Genomic DNA, 18,769 nt, shown 5'->3' on the forward strand with positions numbered 1-18,769 from the left:
CTCGATCTCTGGCATGGGTGGGGGGTGGTCTCTTGAGCCTCTCAAGGAGCCTATCCAGACGCCTGGGTCTTGGAATGACTCATGAAGTTGATGGCCAGGGTCCCTGGGCGGAAACAGAGGAGGAAAGGAGAGGGGTTTCCTGGACTCAGGATCTAGACAAAGGCCATGGTTGGGAGAGTCTGATCCGGCCTCCTGGGTTTCCTGTCCTCCCCAGGCCTGCCAGCGAGGCCACTCTCAGCACCTGGAACACCTGCTCTTCTATGGGGCTGAGCCGGGAGCCCAGAATGCCTCGGGGAACACGGCCTTGCACATCTGCGCCCTCTACAATAAGGTCTGCTCTGGCAGAGCCCGCCCAGGCCCTCCTCCTGACTCTAGCCTCCCTGCCCTCTGTCCCTTCACTATTTCATTAATTCATCCATCCGTCCATCTATCCATTCATCCATTCATTCACTCATCCATTCGTTCATTCGCTCAGCAGATACTTGCTGAGCACCTTCCCCATGTTAGGCCCAGAGCGGGATGCTGAGGACCAAGCAGTGAGTGAGACAGACGTTCCTGTCACAATCCAGAGTGTTCAGAGGGAGGTCCCAGGGAATGCAGGTCCCCGGGGGAGGCCAGATCTGGGCTCGGCCTTGGGCCTGGGGTGGAGGTGGCTCTCTGGAAAATGTGCCACCTGTGCTAAGAGAAGCGGGAGTGAGCCAAGTAGGAAGGCGAGAAAAGGTATTCTCGGCGGTGGGCACAGGTGGAGGGGAGAGAGCATCAGGAGGCACCTACTGTGTGCAGTGCGTGCGGGGGCCACCGCAGGGGACAGAGGAAGGGCCAGACCACAGCTCTGAGGGGGACGAGAGCATGTTGCGGGTTGTAGCAATTCGGGGCCGGGTGGACAGTCCCCACCTCAGGAGCCACGAGTGGAGGTGAGCAGTAAAGGGCCGGGAGGGGCCTCGTGTACCTGCCCCCTTGCGGCTGTGACCCCCGCCCTCGGTGATCCTGGGTCAGCCCCCTCAGTCTTTCCACCTGTTGTAGGGGCTTCCTGCCCTCGGAGGGTTGCCTCGGGGACTTGGGAAGACGGGGCTTGGCGCACAGGTGCTGGTCTGTCAAGCCCTTCTTCCCCTCCTCCAGGAAGCCTTCCAAGACAGCGCCAGCCCCTTCTGCCGCATCAGAACTTGCAGTGCCGGGGACGTGGCAGGTAGCCACGTGCCGCCTTGTGGCAGCAAGCAGTCTGCTCTGCCGGGAGAGAACTCAGTGTTTGTCAAACCCGACCAACGCGGTGCTGTCACTGCCCCTCCCTGGTGGTTCCGTCTCTCCTGCTCCCTGACACCGGCCTTGAGCCCAGATTCCCTGATGGCACGGCTTATGTGCATGTCCCATGGGCAGACCGGGGTCCTCCTGACAAGCGCCGTGCCCTCTCCAAGGCTCCGTCCTCTCCCTGAAATGGGGGTAGGGCGGCTGATTGAAGGCGATGAGACATCATGGACGTTAAGCGCTCGTCCCCAGAAGGCAACGCCATTGTCATTACCTCTCTCAGTCAGGATCCAGTCAGGAGACACAAACCGTACCATTCATTTGAACGGGGAAGATTCAGTGTAAAGAATTATAGGGCGGGAACAATTACTCTCAGGGGGTCTGATGAGCCAGTAATTTTCCCTCCTTGAGGTTTCCCTCCCTGTGAAATGGGTCGGTAACACCTACTGTACAAAGGATCACGTGGGTGAATGTTGTGCTTGCTCTTGGCTAGATGCCTAATGAATCGGCGCTTGACAGAGTTCTTCGTCTGCTTTTCTCCCCTTGTCTTCCCTCTCAGACTTTAAGCTTCACCAGGGCCAGAGCTGGGTCTGACAGATTTCCTCCCTCCCTCCTCCCCCGGCCTCCTGACATGCCCGTCCCCCGTCCCCTGGTGGTGAAGGTCAGGTCCATGTTTAGGCTGGAAGCTCCTCAAGGGTAGGGGCTAAGTCTGATCAGTCACTGTGTCCCAAGGCTCCGGGACATAGTAGGGACTTTGTTGGATGAGTGAGTGAGTGAATGAATGAATTGTGAACCGGCCACCTTGAGTCTGCCCCAAGACAGCACCCTGCCCCCCTCAGAATATTCAACAGGTGTTGGCTCTGAGATAGACTGAATGATTCAGTGAATGAACGAATGACTTGAACAAAGGAATTTGGAATGACTCGGCTCCCTTCATCCTCATACGTCCCGTGCACGTCTCTTGAGTCCCTACTGTGCGTCCGGACGTGGGATGAATCAGACACGGCATGGCTCCCGGGCTGGGGCGGATCGGGGGACTTCGTGTGTGGCAAAGAGGCAGATGTGTAAAGGAGGAAGGGCAATACTGTAAGTATTGCAGGGGACAGAGGGACTGTAAGATAAGCGCCAGGACACCAGTAAATCGAGGTCGTCGAGGAGCAGGGTGGATTGCTGGTTGGGCTGCTGGGCATGCTGTGGCCCCGTGCTAGGCAAGGGGGCAGTGGAGGCGGACAGACACGCGAAAACACATGTCAGTGGCGGAAATTAACAGTCTAGTTGGGACCGGCATGTCCACACTTGGACACACACACACACACACACACACACACACAGAAAACTACCTGAGCTAACTTTGCTGGTTGAGTTGCATCTGGGGGAGCTGGAGAGAGGAGTCGAGCTGGGGGCCAGGTTGGGTTCATTCAGGCCGAGACAGAGGGTGAAGGACTTTAGCCGTCGTTGATTGAACAGCTCCAGCGGGCCGGGCACTAATCCAGCTGGTGGGTGCCACGGACAAAATCATGCACCTATAGAACTTACCATATGGTGGGGGAGAGATGCTAAGGAGACAGGTAAAAGAGAAACGTAATTTCAAGGAGACCGGGTTAGGAAGAAAATGAGCTAATACTGGCGTATAGTGGGCATCACGTAAGTAAAAACGAATAAATCAAAATAAAACAGGGAATGTGATCGGCAGCTATTTTTGACGAGGTAGAAGGAGAAGCCCTCTCCGAAGAGGTGGCATTTGAGCAAAAACCTGAATGAAGCGAGAAAGTGAGCCATGTGGAAATCTAGGGGCAGAGAATTCCAAGCAGTGAGAGCGGCAGGTGCCAAGGCCCTGGGGCAGGAGCATGCCTGTCAGAGGAAGAAGGAGGCCAGTATAGGGAGCGAAGAAAGGTGGTAGCAGATGAAGTGGGCGAGGCAGGGGGTGCCAGGGCAGGCAGATCGGGTGGAGGGGGAGCCTCTAGGCCATGCCCAGAGCACTGGGTCTGATCTGAAGCGCGACAGGGTGTGATATGGTCAGCATCAGTAGGGAATTGGTCTGTATGTGGATGGCATTCCTACCCCCACTGCCCAGCCCCGGCCCCCGTTGTCCCCTTTCTTCTGAGTCCAGCAGAGTGTGTGAGAAGAGCAGAGACTCCAGAGTCAAACCTTCGTTCAGATCCAACCACTGATGGTCAACCGCTGTGTGACCTTGTGCTCCTTTTGATGCCTTAGTTTCCTCGTCTGTAAAATGGGGAAGTGCTGAGCACCTGGCACGCAGCACAGTAAGCCCTCTGTGAGGTTTACATTGGTGGCTCTCAACTGGAACAGCCCGGGCCCCCAGGGGTCACTTAGCAACGTGTGCAGCCTTCCTTGGTTTTCACAGCCGGAGAGGAGAGTGCTACTGGCATCTAGCGACAGAGCCCAGAGATGCCGCTAGACGTCCTACGATGCACAGGACAGCCGCCACTACGAAGATTCTTTTTTTGGCCCTAAATGTCAGTAGCGCTGAGGCCCAGAAACCCGGCTTTAGATTAGTGCCACCCGGTAGAAAACAACACGGGTCGTGTGTGTGTGTGTGTGTGTGTGTGTGTGTGTGTATGTGTGTGTGTGTGTGTGTGTGATTTTAAGTATCCCAGGAGCTGCATTAAAAAAAGACAGGAAGGGGGCGCCTGGGTGGCGCAGTCGGTTAAGCGTCCGACTTCAGCCAGGTCACGATCTCGCGGTCCGTGAGTTCGAGCCCCGCGTCAGGCTCTGGGCTGATGGCTCGGAGCCTGGAGCCTGTTTCCGATTCTGTGTCTCCCTCTCTCTCTGACCCTCCCCCGTTCATGCTCTGTCTCTCTCTGTCCCAAAAATAAATTTAAAATGTTGAAAAAAAAATTAAAAAAAAAAAAAGACAGGAAGGCAACAGGTAACGTGGATTTTTGTGGCCCATTTTACTCGGCCCATGGTGTCCAAAATATTACCGTGTCAACTTGGAATCAATAGAAAAAGTATTAGAGACATTTGGATTTTTTTTCCCGTGCTATGTTCTTGCAGTGTGGGTTGTATTTTACAGACACAGCTCATCTCAGTTTGGACGGGACACATTTAAAGGGCTCTTGAGCCACCGGTAGTAAGTGACTGCTGTCCCGGGCAAGGCAGGTTTAGATCAGGCTGTTCCTGAAGTTCTCAGCACAGTGCCTGCGTCTGCTCCTGGTGACTTTAATGGTTTTCTTTCTTTTTTTCTCCCCCCCACCCCGTGCCACCGGCCGGCCGTCGCCCACAGGAGACCTGTGCTAGGATCCTCCTCTATCGAGGAGCTAACAAGGATGTGAAGAATAACAATGGACAGACCCCCTTCCAGGTCTGGAGCTGTCAGGGCTGGTGGGGGGCACAGAGGAGACAGGGGGTGAGGAAGGCAGGCAGGTAGGAGTGCTGGCCGAGAGGCTGGCGGTCCGGGAGAGGACGGAGGGCGCAGTTGCGGGGGTCCAGGTTTGAGAGGGGCAGGGGCGGGGTGAGGGGATGTGTGTGCAGCTGGCCGGGGACCTCACAGTGCTTCCCGCCCTCTGCCTGGGCCACCCCACCTCCCTCCAGGTGGCTGTGATCGCTGGGAATTTTGAACTGGGGGAGCTGATCCGAAACCATCGAGAACAGGATGTGGGTGAGCGAGAGGGAGGTGGGGCTGAGGGGAGAACCTAGCGTACTTGGGGGTGCATGGGGGGACTGGGGGGTCAGCAGACTGTGAGCGTCTGAGTAGTAGTGAGAGGGGCGATTCCAGACCTTCAGTCTTACATCTTTCTCCCTTCATGCCTCTCCCCCATCATCCCTTGCCTGCACACCCCCTCCGCCTGCCTGTCTCCCCTGCCCCTTCTGCCCCCTGCCACTGTGCCCTCTCAGTGCCCTTCCAGGAGTCCCCCAAGTACGCAGCCCGGCGACGGGGACCCCCAGGCGCAGGGCTGACAGTGCCCCCGGCACTGCTTCGGGCCAACAGTGATACCAGCATGGCCCTGCCTGACTGGATGGTGTTTGCCGCCCCGGGGACCTCGTCCTCTGGGGCCCCCGGCCCTACCTCAGGGCCCCAGGGCCAGTCGCAGCCCTCGGCCCCCAGCACCAAGCTCAGCAGTGGGACCCTCCGAAGTGCCAGCAGCCCCCGGGGTGCCCGGGCCCGCTCCCCATCCCGCGGGAGGCACCCTGAAGAGGCCAAGAGGCAGCCCCGTGGACGGCCCAGGTAGGGGAAGGCTCAGCCCTGGTCCCACTGACCCCAGCCCAACCGGATCCCATCCTTGGAGCCACACTTCCCCTCACCCAGGCTGGCCCCCCCAACCTCCCAAGTCCCCGGTCCTGCCCTCAGGCCTCCAAATCCCTCTCCGGACCCCTGAGGAAGGGAGGGGGAGGAAACCACAATCTTGCACCTGTCCCCAAATGGAACAGTTTAGCCAAGCACCTGCTCAATGCCAGGGGCTGGGGGAAGGGAACCCAATAGAATGTTGGTTCCAGCCCCTGAAGACAGACAGACAGACAGACAGACAGGGCAAGGTGAGAAGAAGCCACACAGGGTGGGGGTGGGCAAGGGGCTTGGGGGAAGGTGTCTGAGCTTGGAGATGGGCCAGAGGAGGGGGGGGGGCAGAGGAGCCACTCGGGGTAGAGGGGAGGATGCCAGGGGACTTTCCGGGGTAGAGAGGCCAGGCTGGCTGGAGGAGGGTGACAAGGGGGATGTGGCCGGCCAGTGTGTCCCAAGGACACAGGAGAGCGAAAAATCATGGCGGGCTGCGCACAGCGGGCAGAGAGTTGGACCCGCACCAGGAGGAAGCTGGGAGTCGCTGAAGGCTCGTGAGCGAGCTGAGGGATGACACATTCAGAGCCCCGCTTCAGGAAGCTGAATCAGGCACGTTGTGCAGGACCGTGGGAGGGGCAGAGCCGGAAGCCAGGAGGAGGCAGAGGAGGGGCCCAGGGGGCAGCAGTGGGCAGGCAGAGGGAGCCCCCAAATGCCCTCTTCCCCCAAGGATGCCAGAGCTGGGAAACCCACGCCCCCACTCTATGCTCCATCCTCCACCCCCATGGACCCCTGTTCTCCCAGAGGCTCCCCCTCCCTCCACTCTCCCCTGCCTCTCACACCCTCTGTGTATGCAGCTCCAGCGGGACGCCCAGGGAAGGGCCGGCAGGGGGCACAGGGGGCTCAGGGGGCCCTGGGGGCTCCCTGGGCAGCCGCGGGAGGCGCAGGAAGCTCTACTCGGCGGTACCCGGACGCTCCTTCATGGCCGTGAAGTCCTACCAGGCCCAAGCGGAGGGGGAGATCTCCCTGAGCAAGGGCGAGAAGATCAAAGGTAACAGGGCAGGGCCGGGCCAGGCTGGGGGGCGGGGGGCGGCAGGTGAGCTAACCCCTCAAGGACGGGAAGGCCGAGCACGAACAGTTCTCCAGGGCCTAGAATTTCCAATGCTCTGGAGACCTCAGAGAGCCCCTAGACACCCCTTACACTCTGGAGGAGCATGATGGGTAGCTGCGGCGATCCTGTCCCTCGGGAGGAGGTGTCGAGGCAAAAGAGTGGAAACTAGCATTTGGGGGACACTGACGCCACGCCAGGCCCTGTGGGAGTGCTCCCCTCGCAGGAGCAGCCTTTTGGAAGCGTGTCAGGAGCCCATCTTCTAGTTGAAGGGACAGAGCCTCACACAGGGGCAGCGACTTGCCCCGGGGTCTGAGCCCACGGTCTTCCCTGCCACCCGGTGTGAAGCGTGGAGGCCAAGCCACCTTGGCCACACCTCCTGCCCCCACCAGGTGCTCTCCTCCGAGAACCAGGGTGGGACCCGCTTCAAGGGGCTCTAATGAGACAGGTGTTCGAAGCCTGGCCCATGCGGGGGGCCGGTGCTCCCTGAGCGGCGGCTGCGGTTACTGGGGTTTGCCTCTCTTTGGTTTTCCTGTCTTCTTCTGGAAAATGGTGCCAGCAGCCCTCACATGCAGACTTCTCAGGGCTGTTGACGTGTGTTCTTGGATAGAATGAAGCTTGGAAACAGGAAGCAAGCAGACGCGGCGGTTAATGCAAGGCGGGGGAGCGATCCTTTGCCGACTCCAGGCTACAGAGGAACTGAGTAGTGTAGCGGGTGGAGGGCCAAGCTGCCTGAGTTCGAATCTTGGCTCCACCACCACTTTCCAGCTGGGCGCCCTCAGACAAGTGCCTGCTCTGGGCCTCAGTTTCTTCATCCGTGCAAGGGGACCCTGGGGAGGATTTTAAAAAGTCAGTTCCCTTAAGGCACCCAGGACACTGATTCGCACATAGTCAGCACCAGTTGTCATTATGCTAAGTGGGTCCCCACTGCAGGAGCTTAGAGAGGAGAGAGACAGACAGACAGACAGACAGACAGACCCCGGCTGCCCATGAAAGCTGGGGCGGGAGGGGTCCTCCCATGGGAGACAGGGTTTGAGTGGGGACTTGAAAGGTGTGCAGGGATCGGAGCATCAGGTCGATTGTGTATCGGTATCTGTTTTGCAGCATCTCTTGCCTTGCCTGAAGGCAAGGTCACGTGTCACTGAGCTTTGAGTTGCCAGGACCCAGTTGGATGACCCAGCACACAGGAGGCCTCAGTGCACATGCGCTGAGTGAGTGAATGAGTGCATGAATGGATGGCCAGATGCAGGGGCTAACTGTGGGGGCAGTGCCTCCAGAAGCAGGTGCCTGGAAGTGTGTGTGTGTGTGTGTGTGTGTGTGTGCGCGCGCGCACGCATACTCATGCGCAGAGGGTCAGGTCTGTGCTTTGAGACAGAGTTTGAAAGAAGAAAGGGAAGCTAAGGTCAGAGGGGAGACAACTTCCATGCCTTCTATGCGCTGTATCTTCCGCGTTTCTTTCTGAAATTCGAGCCCAGTACTTCTGTACACGGCCCTGTTTTTGTATCCTTCCACTTCCTTGAAGACACTGAATTGCTTCACAGGGGGCCAAATCCACAGTGCCCCTGAGGTCCTCCACAGCCTGATGAGGTAGCAGGCTCCCTTGGCCCTCAGTGCCTTAGCCCGGCCTGCAAGCACCTCCCCCCCATCCGGTCTCTTTCCTCCACCCACAGGGCACCAGAGACTTCATTGTTCTCTCCATTCCTCGAATGCCCAAGCCCCTTTCCACACCAGGCTCTTTGCACACACCCATTCCTTCTGCCAGGAAAACCTCCCCTTCCTCTCTTTGCTTCTTCTCCTCCTAGGATCCTTCCGGTCTCAGTCTGCATCGCATGTCCCCTGGGACATCATCCTGGCACCTCTTTGCCCTTTGCACCTCGACTTTATATACCCCCATGTGGCCTTTCTTCGGAAACCCTGTCCTTTTCCCCTAAAGTGCTGACCTTAATTTTCAATCATGCAGTCGCTTACGGAGCTACGCCTCTAACAGCTGCCAGCAGGGAAGATCCATGAAGGCAAGAATCACATTTGTTGTGTCCATGAGCCCTCTACCCGGCGTCTAGCCTGGGGCCTGACTCACGACCAGCACTAAATAAAATATTTGTTCAGTGACCAAACAATTGATTCCACGACCACCCAGCCGGTCACTGGAGAGCTAGCCAAGAACCCAGACCCCTCGTCACCCCATCTCCCACTCTCTTCCATGACCTTGAGTGTCTCCTCGATTTGGTTTCCCCAGATTCCGCCCCCCCCCCCGAGGGTGGCAGTGTTTAAGCCGGGGGAAAGCATCAGATGGCCCCAGCCCAAATCCTAGTGTGGCTTACGCCATCTCTGGGCAGGGGGCTCTTCTGCGTTCGTGTCTGTAAAATGGGAAATCAGTTGTTGCCTCCCCAGGTAGGTGCAAGGAGTGAGTGAGGGAAGTATGTGAAGGGACGGAGTGGAGACAGAGCAAATGACCTGGGCTCCCTGAGCCTCAGATTCCCCATCGGTAAAATGGGGATAGTAAAAGTGTCCCTTCTTAGGGCTCTGGCCACGAGTGAGAATTCGATAATCATTAGCTGTCCCTGATGCCCAGCTTTGCATTTCAGCACCCGGCACGGCCACACCAGACGCCGAGCAGGTAGTCAGGACACGTGTTCTATGGCTAAGAGATGAGGCCGGCAGGAAAGGGCTGTCAGGTACAGGTGGCGGAGAGAAAGAGGGGATTCCAATCTCTCCTCCCTTCCTTCCGGAGCCAGGGGAAGCAAAGAGAGGCAGAGGGAAGGGTCTGGGAGCAAATGACAGAGGTTTGAGTGGCAAGGAGACGGCGGCCAGTGGCAGAGGGCACTGATAAGAATGTCAAAGGGTTTAGGGAGTCTAGGAGGGTTTAGGAAAATTACAGAACAATCAAGCTGTCCCTGGCTACCAGGGGAGATGAGGGCTCTTTGTGAATGTGTCCATAACCCCTGAGGACCGTGTCACCAGACCCAGCCCTTTTTCCAGGGCATCCTCATGTTCCCATTGGATTCAGAAGCTAGAAAGCAGGAGCGATATGGTTTGGTTCCCCCCGCCAACTCCCTCATCCCTTCCTTGGGCATTTTTTAAAGATGCTCTTGGGCCAGGCCCTGTGCTAGGCGCCGGGCACTGTGGAAAGGCTGTGCATCGAGTACGTTGGGGGTGGGGGGCAACATGGAAACGTGGAAATGTTTCTGTGTCCCTGCTCCCCATCCAGTGCTTAGCATCGGGGAAGGAGGCTTCTGGGAAGGCCAAGTCAAAGGTCGCATTGGCTGGTTCCCCTCTGACTGCCTGGAAGAGGTGGCAAACCGCTCCCAGGAGGGAAAGCAAGGTAATGAAGACTTGCCAGTTGTCCCCAATGCATCCTAGGGTTCTCATGTCCCTTCCTTTCCCCCTCCCGATGGGGGTGGGGCACTGGGAGGTAGATGGGACAGCTTGGGCCAGGACCCCCAGGGGTGGGCTCATGGTTTCCAGAGCGAGGGTCCAAGGCCGTCCCTTGTCCCCCTGCAGAAAGCCGCAGTGACAAGGCAAAGAGACTCTTCCGGCATTATACCGTGGGCTCCTACGACAGCTTTGATGCCCCAAGGTAAATGTCCTACACCCTCGGGTGCCCCTCACCCCAAGCTCCCTTCATATTCCACCTTTAAATATTTCCACCACCTCTAAGCCTCCTTCCTGCTCCCTCCAAAGTTTGATCCAGAGGTGGGAGAAGGCAGAGGTAGCTTGAGACCACAAGCCCAGTCCCAAACCATCCTGGGCAGCCACTGAGACTGCCCAGTTTTGGGGTAGCCTGAGACCAGTGGGGTGGACAGCTGAGGATGGGGAAGCTCGTGTGTGTGGCTGGCTGGAGGCCTTTGTCTCCTTCATGTGCCCCATCTTTATGTGCAGCACAGGTGTGTACATCCCATGCCTCGCACCGGCGTGGGGAGGGGGGCGGGCAGAGCTGGGCCAGGAGGGGTGGGGGTGGAGAGACGGGCACACTGACACCTTTCCCCTCCCTGGCTGCTGGCTGACTTGCTTCAGAAGCTTGATGGATGGGATTGGCCCAGGGAGGTGAGAGGGGAGGGGAAGGGGGGGGCACGGGGTCAGGAATGGGAAGAAAGGGTGCCTGGGGATGTATGGACTTGTGTGTGCACGACCAGAGTTGGTTTCCCTGTGCGTGAACATCTTACACAGGCGAGCGTCCTTGTACGGATTCTCCGAGTGTGTTCTTGCCCATGTGTCTCTGTAGGTGCGCATGACACGTGTCTGTGTGCATGGGTGGCTCAAGAGGCCCCTAGACGTATAGCCCTGTGTATATACATGCCCATGACGGTGAAAGGATCTGTCCCAGTCTGTGTAGATGGGTGCTCTGTGGCTTTCATTTACGGGCACACGATTGAGGCTAATCGTGCGGCTGCCTCTGCACATCTGTGTTTCCCTGAATCTGTGTGTCTGAGAACGAGGCAAGTGTTTCCGGGGATGTCAGTGTGTCTGCTTACCTTGTATGGACAGGTGGGTTTCTGCACACGTCTCTGTCTCTTTCTCTGCATGTCACTGTGCGTGCGTGTCAGCCCATAAAATCGTGTGCATGCATTTGCATCTGTCCGATTGATCTGGAATTGAGGACCTGGGGCATTGGGGGAGGGGAGGGCAGAAGAGGGGAGGATTCCAGGCCTTGGGCTTCCAGGAGGGCAAGACTGTGGGAGAGGGAGGTCATAATTGGGTGTCTGAAAGATGACACCCTCCCCCACCACTCCCCCCATCCAGGGAAGGGTCTCCTTGTTTGTAGCATCCTTCCATTAAATGTGTCCAAACCTATGTGTCTGTGTTCTGGCCAGTGGGGACGGGCAGGGGGGGAAGGGGGGGACAAGATGGGGAGAGAGGGTGGGGCTGGGGTGCCACCCTGCGCCCGGAGTGTCTGAGGCGCTTGACCATTGTGTGTGTTCACCTGGCACGTCTCTGGCTCTGGGCACCGGGTGAGTATCGAGGTCCCCCCACCCCAAATCTCCCTATCAGCCTCTGCCTCCTGTCTCTGACAGTGTCTCTCTGGGTCTCTCCTTGGCCTCGGTCTGGGAGTCGCTTGCTCTACCAGCTGGAGGGGGGGGGGTGGCCCCTCTTACCCTCAGCTTCTTCCTTCTCCTTTCCCTAGCTCTGTCCTGTCAACTTCATTCCCTCCCCTTCTCTCCTCTTTGTGCCCACTGGCATGTGCTGCTCTGTGTGGTGTGTCTGAGGCTCTTCCCCTTCGGCCTCCCCGCTGCTCTCCCTGACCCTGTCTGAGGTGGCCCTGCCTGTGTTGTGTGCCCTGCATCCCTGCTGGAACTGTAAGGTCCTGGCCTGTGCCACCCTCTCTCCTCTCCTTGGGAGCCTACGGTCTCTCCTCTCTTGAGTGAGCTCTGGTGTGTGTATGTCCCTCTCCTGAGCTTCTTTGGGGGAGGGGTGTCTCTCACCGCTCTGGGGCCCAGTCTCAATGTTTCTAGCCTTCCCTTCCTGGCCCTTCCACACTGTGTTGGGGTGCGTTATGCGTCGGTCTGCGATGGGGGGCGGGGGAGGGGGCTGTGCGTCCCCTCCCGGGGCCTCGCTCACCGTGGTATCCCTGCCTGGGAAGTGGGGCTCTGTTCGCGCGTCCCCGCACGCGGTTGCGAGGCATCTTGTATGGTGTTGTGCGTCTCTCTCCGCTCTCCCTCGCTCTGCACCTGCGCGGGAGGGCCCTGGAGGGGGGAGGGGGTTAAGGGGGGGGCCCAGACCGGAAGTGCCTCCCCCTTCTCCTCCCCCCCCCCCGCGCCTCGCCCCTCCCCCTTCTCCCGCCAAGGGGGCCCCCGCGTTCCCCTCCCGGCCCCCTCCCCCCCCTGCCCGGCCCCCTCCGCCGCCCGGCGCAGGACGCCAAGGGGTTAAAGCCTCGCGCCCGGCGCCCGCCTCCGGAGCTGTCCGCGGTGCTGAAGCCGGCGCCGTCCGCGGTCCTCGCGCTCCCGCCGCGGCCCGACCCCGCGCCCCGCGCCCCCGCGCCCCCCGGCATGTGAGCCCCCGGCCCTGCCCTCCCTCCCGCGGGAGGGTGCGCGCCCCCTCCCCCTCCCCCCTCCCGGCGCGGGTCAGCATGAGGCGGGGCCTGGGGGCCCGGACACGGGGGTTCGGCCGAGCGGGGACGGGGACGCGGCGGCGGCGGCGGCGGCGGGGGCGGCCGGCACCGGGACCGGGGCCGGGGCCGGGGCCGCGGCGGCGATGGCTTTGTCTGCGGTCGGCGGCGGCGGGGGTCTCGGGGGCGGCCCCGGTGGGGGCTCCCTGCCGCAGCCGCCCCCCGCGCTCTCCTCCAGCTGGCCGGCCCTGGGGCCCCGGCGGCGCAGCGTCTGGTACATCTACAGGTAACGAAGCGCGCCGCCCCTTTTCTCCCCGGCAGGCTGGGAGGCCCCGGCCCGGCCCGCTGTGACGACCCTCCCCCCCGCCGCTAATCCTCCAGCCTTGGGACTCCTCCCCGCCCCCCCCAAGCCGCCCCTCTTCCAGCCCCTCTCCCCTCACCTTCTCTCAGTGGTAAACCGTTTTGGACCCCTCTTCTCAATCCTTCTCCCATCCCCGTCCCTGGGCCTCTCTCTCCGAGCCCCCCCACCACACACACGCATACATTCCTCAGCCCCCTTCCAGGCCCTTCCAGGCCCCCTTGTCTCTTCCTCCACAGCCTTGCCCCCAGTCAGACCCTCCAAACGGACCCCACTCGGGGATTTCGAACCCACTACCTCTTCCTGCCCCCCTCACCGCCCCCATTCTGTGGAGCGCTCCCCCTCAGGCACCTACATTCCAGGCCCCTATTCCTCTGATCCCCATCTCCCCACACCCCTTTGCAGAGTTGGCAAGTCCCCCCATTCATACCCCTCTCTCCCATTCACAGTCATCCCCCCCATCACACACACATCCCACCCCCGGCCTCCCCTCCCCTCCCCTCCTCTTTTTCCGCTGCGTGTCACTGTGCGACTGTGCATGTGTCAGTGTGGCTGTGTCGATGTGCGTGCGTGTGTGACTGCCTGCAGCTGTGTGCGCACGCGTGTGTGTATGTGTGTGTGTGAGAGAGAAAGAGAGAGTGAGAGAGAGAGATGGAGAGATGGTGGGCTCCCAGCCCCCCACCACAGCTGTGTCCATCTGTGTGTCCCTGCTTGACGGTGTCTGTCTCTGTGTGCAATTTGGAGCGATAAAGAGGCTGTCTGGGGACTGTGTGTGTGTGTGTGTGTGTGTGTGTGTGATGGAGTGGGCCTGTCCCAGGGACTGCGGCTGTGTTTCCCAATACCTCCCCTCCCATGCCAGGCCTGTCCCCTCCCCCACAGGCCCCCCTTTTCTACACTCTCCATGTGTCTCTGTCCCCATGTGCCCCTCTCCCTGCTTCCAGGGGGTCTGTGCCTGTGTGGGGCAGGTGTGCTGAGCCCCGGCCGGGCTTCTGCACCAGGGAGCTGCATCTGCTTGTGTGTGCTACTTCTCAGCACGGGAAGGGGCTGCTTCCCCGCGCGGGGGGCCTCTGTGCAGGCCATGGAGAGACGCTTGGAGCCGGGGACATAGGGAGGGACCCAGTACCCGAGGGGGTGCCTTGTACGGCAGCAAGCTCTGGGCTGTGGGATCCTGGGTGTGTGAGAGGCACCTCTGGGGTGGGGGTGGGGGGAGTGGATGCTGCTGCGGTCTCTGTGTGTGGGATCCGGAGAACAAGAGCTGGCCGCTGGGCTCCAGAGGCCACTCTGGGGTGGCCGAGGGATGGCCTGGGGGGGAGCATTGTGCGTGCTCCTGCAGGGCAGGTAGTCAGTCAGCAGTAGGAGCGCGGATGGGGCTTCGCGTGGGTAGCGAGTACTGGGGCAGGGGTGGGGGCAGGGGGTCTCCGTCGGAAGGTGGCCGAGGAGAATGGAACAGGGGAGAGTGGGGGACCCTGAAGTTGGGGGGAACAGGGGTGCTGGAGCAGAGAGGGTGCGTGGGGTGTGTGGGGAAATGGGGTGAAGAGGGAAAGGCAGGATCTGTGAGGAGGGTTTGGGGGTGGGGATCCAAGGCGGCACAGGGAGAGCACGGAGAGGATGCAGGGAATATAAATGAAATGCAGCTGCAAGTATCAGGAGGCGGAAGGGTGTGTGAGGAAGTGAGTTGAGGGTGCAGAAGTGGGAAGAGGCTTCCACGGATGAGAATGCGGGGGACTCGGGAGTATGGGAGGGACCTGGGGTGCTGTAGGGGACACAGTGGGGTTGCCTACTGAAGCGTGAGAAGACCTGGGAAGGGTGAGGCCAACGGAGGGGGAGGGAGGTCCCGGAGGTCTGCGGAGGACCCTTTGGGGAAGGGGCTGGCGGGTGTGCAGAGGCCAAGTCGGAGGTGGAGGGGTGGCCCCGTGGCGTGTGATGAGGGCTGACAGAAGCGAGAGCTAATGAGGGGGGGCCGGGACAACGTGGAGCTTTCAGATGGCGTGGAGGAGCAGGGGGCGAGGTGCAGAGGGGTGAAGGGGCATCCACAGGAGCCGAGGATGGGGGACATTGAGCTGAGGGAAACTGTCGGGGCAACAGGACAGTTGGAAGGCTGGAGGAGGACGCGGTGGCATGGGGGAAACATCACGGTGGCCGGAGACTGGGTGAGAAAGTCACGGGAGTGGGGACAGAAAGGAGCACATCCGGATGGGGACGCTTGAGAGGGAGGGACAGAGGTGGCATTGTGACGATCTGAGGGGGTTTGGACATCGCTGGGGTGTATGGGTTGCCTGTGAGGAATTCAGATCTTGGCTCTGACCCTTTTCCAGCTGGCGTGGTCTCGAGCATGTACTTCCCTGTGCCTCAGTTTCCTCGTTGATAAAATGGGAACAGTAACAGCCACCCCCATCCAGGGGTGTTGTGAGGCAATGTGAATAAATAAATGTAAAATGCACGCAACGGCATCTGGCATTCAGCAATGGGTCACTGGATGTCACTCATTGCCGTGCTACTGGCATAGCCTGGGATACGTTTCAGGCACTGAATGGGGGCGGTGGGGGGGGGAAGCTCATGGCCAATTTGGGGCAGATGTATGTGTGTGGAGGTATCTGAGTGCAGTCAAGTGGGGGATGTTATACCTGCATTTACCCAGGTGTTTCCTTCTGTGTTTTTGAAGATTACTCACCGCGTGACCTTAGGCAAGTTACTTGACCTTTCTGTGCCGCTCTTTCCTTACCCATAAAGTGGAAATAGCACTTATGCCTACCTCAGAGGCTGGCTGTGAGAGACACTTGAGTTATTTAGCTGTGAAGGGTTTCAGATACTGACTTGCACATGGCCAGTGTTTCTTCCTGGGATATGATGGATATGGGAGTTTTATTGAATCACATTGGGGGCTGGGGGGTTTGAGGAAGGCTTATGTCTGGAGTGGGAGGATAACGTGGGGGTAAAAGAGGGATGCCAGGGGCCGGGGAGAGGTGTGGGAGAATGTAGGGGTTGGTAGCAGGAACGGAAGGAGAAACGGCTGCCAGCGAGGGATGAAGGATGGGCACTGGTGGCTGCTGGGGACCTGGAGATCCAGAGCGGATATGGACGTAGCAAGGGCAGAAGGGCTCCGTGGAATTTGTCGGGCCGGGACGGCGGTGGGCATCCCAGAGTGCATGGGCGGGAGCAAGGGAGCCCCGACCTCTGAACCAATTTCTGTGGGCCTTGGCCTCGGCCCCTTCCTTCTGCCTCCCGTCTCTTCCCCTCTCCTCCCTCACTCCTCCGAAACCTCGTCCCTCCGCTCTTCCCACACCCCTTCCACCCTGCTACAAGGGCGACCTATCCCTGGCTTGAGGAGAAGATCAAGAAGACCTGATAGGTAGGGTGTGGCGCGTTTAATGGACCGTGGTGAACTTGGAGCGAGAGCGGTTGCTAGGCGTGTCTGCGTGTGCACACGCAGGTGCAGAACGCTGTCTCTGTGGTCCAGATGTATGGATGTGACAGCGACAGTGGAGGTCGTGGGGTCATGAGAGCGCACAGGGCTGCCGGTGTGGCGGGGGATGGTGCCGAAATACAGTAGGAGCACAGTGGGTATTATTGGCGTGTGCTGGGATGTGTTCAGGGGGCGGGTTATGGGAATATACTGAGATCCAAGTGAGGGGGAGTTATTATTGGAGCATACTGGGATGTGTGGGGGTGTTACCGAAACCTACTGGAGTATGCGTGGAGGGCTGTTTTGCCGAATCCGTGAGACTCGGTGATTAAAGTGCGCGGGGAGCACGCTTGTTGCTGGAGTGTGTTAGGGCTGGTGGATATTATTGGGATATACTGAGGGGTCTGCGTCTGTGCTGGAAGGGTCTCAGACGTGACCACAGGCCGCCCGGGGTGCAGCGGGGCGTGCGTTCTGGGGGACTGAGGGTGTTCCTGGGGCTGCCGAGGGGAGTGGGGCTGGATCAGGGTGCTTGGGTATTTCCGCTGTATACTGGGGTTCCTGGAACGGAATGGATATGTCATCTTGAGGCGCACAGTGGTGATGTCAAGGCTTTGGGGCTGTTATCTGAGCGAGCCCAGGCAGGGGTTGAGATTCGTGGAATATGTTTGGGTTTCATTGAACTCTCCTGGGTACGTGACCATTACCTAAATGTGCTGACAGGCTTTGGTGGCGGTAGGGGACTATCTGCGTATTCACGGGTCGTTTGCATTTGCATTTTACTGGAATCTATCCAGCGCGTGAAGGAGATGCATTTGAGGTAGACCAGGGAACAGAGAAGTCACTGCTGTGCGCTAGAACTTTCTCCAATGATAGAAATGTTCTGTATCTGCACTGTCCCGCATGGTAACCACTGGCCACATGTGGCTACTGGGCACTTTGAAACGTGGCCAGTGAGACTGAGGAACTGAATTTCCCTGTTTGATCTTTATCTATTTTTAAATTTGTTTAAGTGTTTTTTTATTTATTTGGAGAGAGGGAGGGCGCGAGCGGGGGGTAGGGGCAGAGAGGGAGAGAGAATACCAGGCAGGCTCCACACGGTCAGTGCGGAGCCTAACGTGGGGGCTCGATCTCCCGGACCGTGAGATCGTGACCTGAGCCGAAATCGAGAGTCAGACGCTTAACCTCCTGAACCACCCAGGTCCCCTCTCAATTTAATTTTTAATCACTTTGCGTATAAATAGCCACATACATGTAGCAGCCACCATATTGTGCCATGCTGACTAAGCGATAATACAATGTGCCTGGGTACCTGGGGAGGTGTTACTGTAGGATATATATAGTCAAGGAGTTGGGAGGGGTATTATGGAAGTACACGTGTCCTCTGGACCTAGTAACTCGACCAAAGGCATTGAAAGAATCCTACCCAGCATGATGACTATGTGCCCGGCACTGTGCTTCTTAACTATTTTGGTACGGAACCCCCATAGCGACCTCGTCTGGTAGGGCCTTTTATTGTCTCACATGGTAGACAAGGAAACTGAGGCCCAAAAGGTTAAAGTCTTGGGCTCAAGGTCACCGACAGGAAGTGGCTAGCAGGAGCTCAAAGCGGGCTGTCTGGTGATCTGGCGGCTTACCTCCCTGTCCCTCACGCTGTGCCGGCACACAGTGGGCTTGGTAGCCGCTTGCTGAATGGATGGGTGGATGGAGGCATGGATGGATGAATGAGGAAAGGCTGAGTGGGAGAGCAAGCAGCCCGGGCTCTGAGGGGGAGGCCTGTCAGGGCTGCTGCAAGCAAACACTAGCGGAGTGGGTGAGGAAGATCCTCGGGGGGGGGGGGGTGGGGGATGAATGGTTCTGGAGCAGGGGCTCAGGTCGCCGGGTTGCTGATGGAGCACAGACTCCGTGTCTCATAATCCCTTCTCCACCCCACCCCCCTCGCCAGCGATTACATCATTAAGGAGAAGACAGTCTTGCTGCAGAAGAAGGACAGTGAGGGCTTTGGGTTCGTGCTCCGGGGGGCCAAGGGTGAGTGCCGGCCGGGGAGGAGATGGGAGAAGGGCTCTCTGACCCAGGGGGATGGACAGGGGAAGGGACCCCAGCCCACCCACCACCCCACCCCAGGGTGCCGGTCCTTCAGCTACGATGAGGCCTCTGTGACTTGGGTCTGAGCCCCATCCCCTGCTCGGCCTCTCCACCCCCTCCCCTCCGACCCCGCCGGCTCCTCCCCATCTGCAGCGCAGACCCCCATCGAGGAGTTCACCCCCACCCCGGCCTTCCCGGCGCTGCAGTATCTGGAGTCCGTGGATGAGGGTGGCGTGGCATGGCGAGCTGGACTGCGGATGGGAGACTTCCTCATCGAGGTGAGTCCTGACCCCCGGCCC

The 18,769-nt window shown here is 59.3% G+C and overlaps 1 protein-coding gene across 5 annotated transcripts in view; it reads left to right on the forward strand.

Annotated features, from left to right (window-relative positions):
• SHANK1 (SH3 and multiple ankyrin repeat domains 1) overlaps positions 1-18,769 on the forward strand; it is a 60,164-nt gene that overhangs the window by 16,983 nt on the left and 24,412 nt on the right. For 4 of the 5 annotated variants that reach the window (XM_058708290.1, XM_058708293.1, XM_058708289.1 and 1 more), the window contains exons 8-17: positions 215-331; positions 4,490-4,567; positions 4,798-4,864; positions 5,101-5,431; positions 6,334-6,527; positions 9,793-9,906; positions 10,086-10,161; positions 10,599-10,628; positions 18,331-18,413; positions 18,624-18,748. In XM_058708290.1, coding sequence (XP_058564273.1) covers positions 215-331; positions 4,490-4,567; positions 4,798-4,864; positions 5,101-5,431; positions 6,334-6,527; positions 9,793-9,906; positions 10,086-10,161; positions 10,599-10,628; positions 18,331-18,413; positions 18,624-18,748 — 1,215 coding nt within the window. The remainder of the gene's footprint in view (positions 1-214; positions 332-4,489; positions 4,568-4,797; positions 4,865-5,100; positions 5,432-6,333; positions 6,528-9,792; positions 9,907-10,085; positions 10,162-10,598; positions 10,629-18,330; positions 18,414-18,623; positions 18,749-18,769) is intronic. The other variant, XM_058708292.1, reaches the window with a different exon arrangement.

The sequence above is a fragment of the Neofelis nebulosa genome, chromosome 17 (genome assembly GCF_028018385.1).
Source record: "Neofelis nebulosa isolate mNeoNeb1 chromosome 17, mNeoNeb1.pri, whole genome shotgun sequence".
Lineage (NCBI taxonomy): Eukaryota > Metazoa > Chordata > Mammalia > Carnivora > Felidae > Neofelis > Neofelis nebulosa.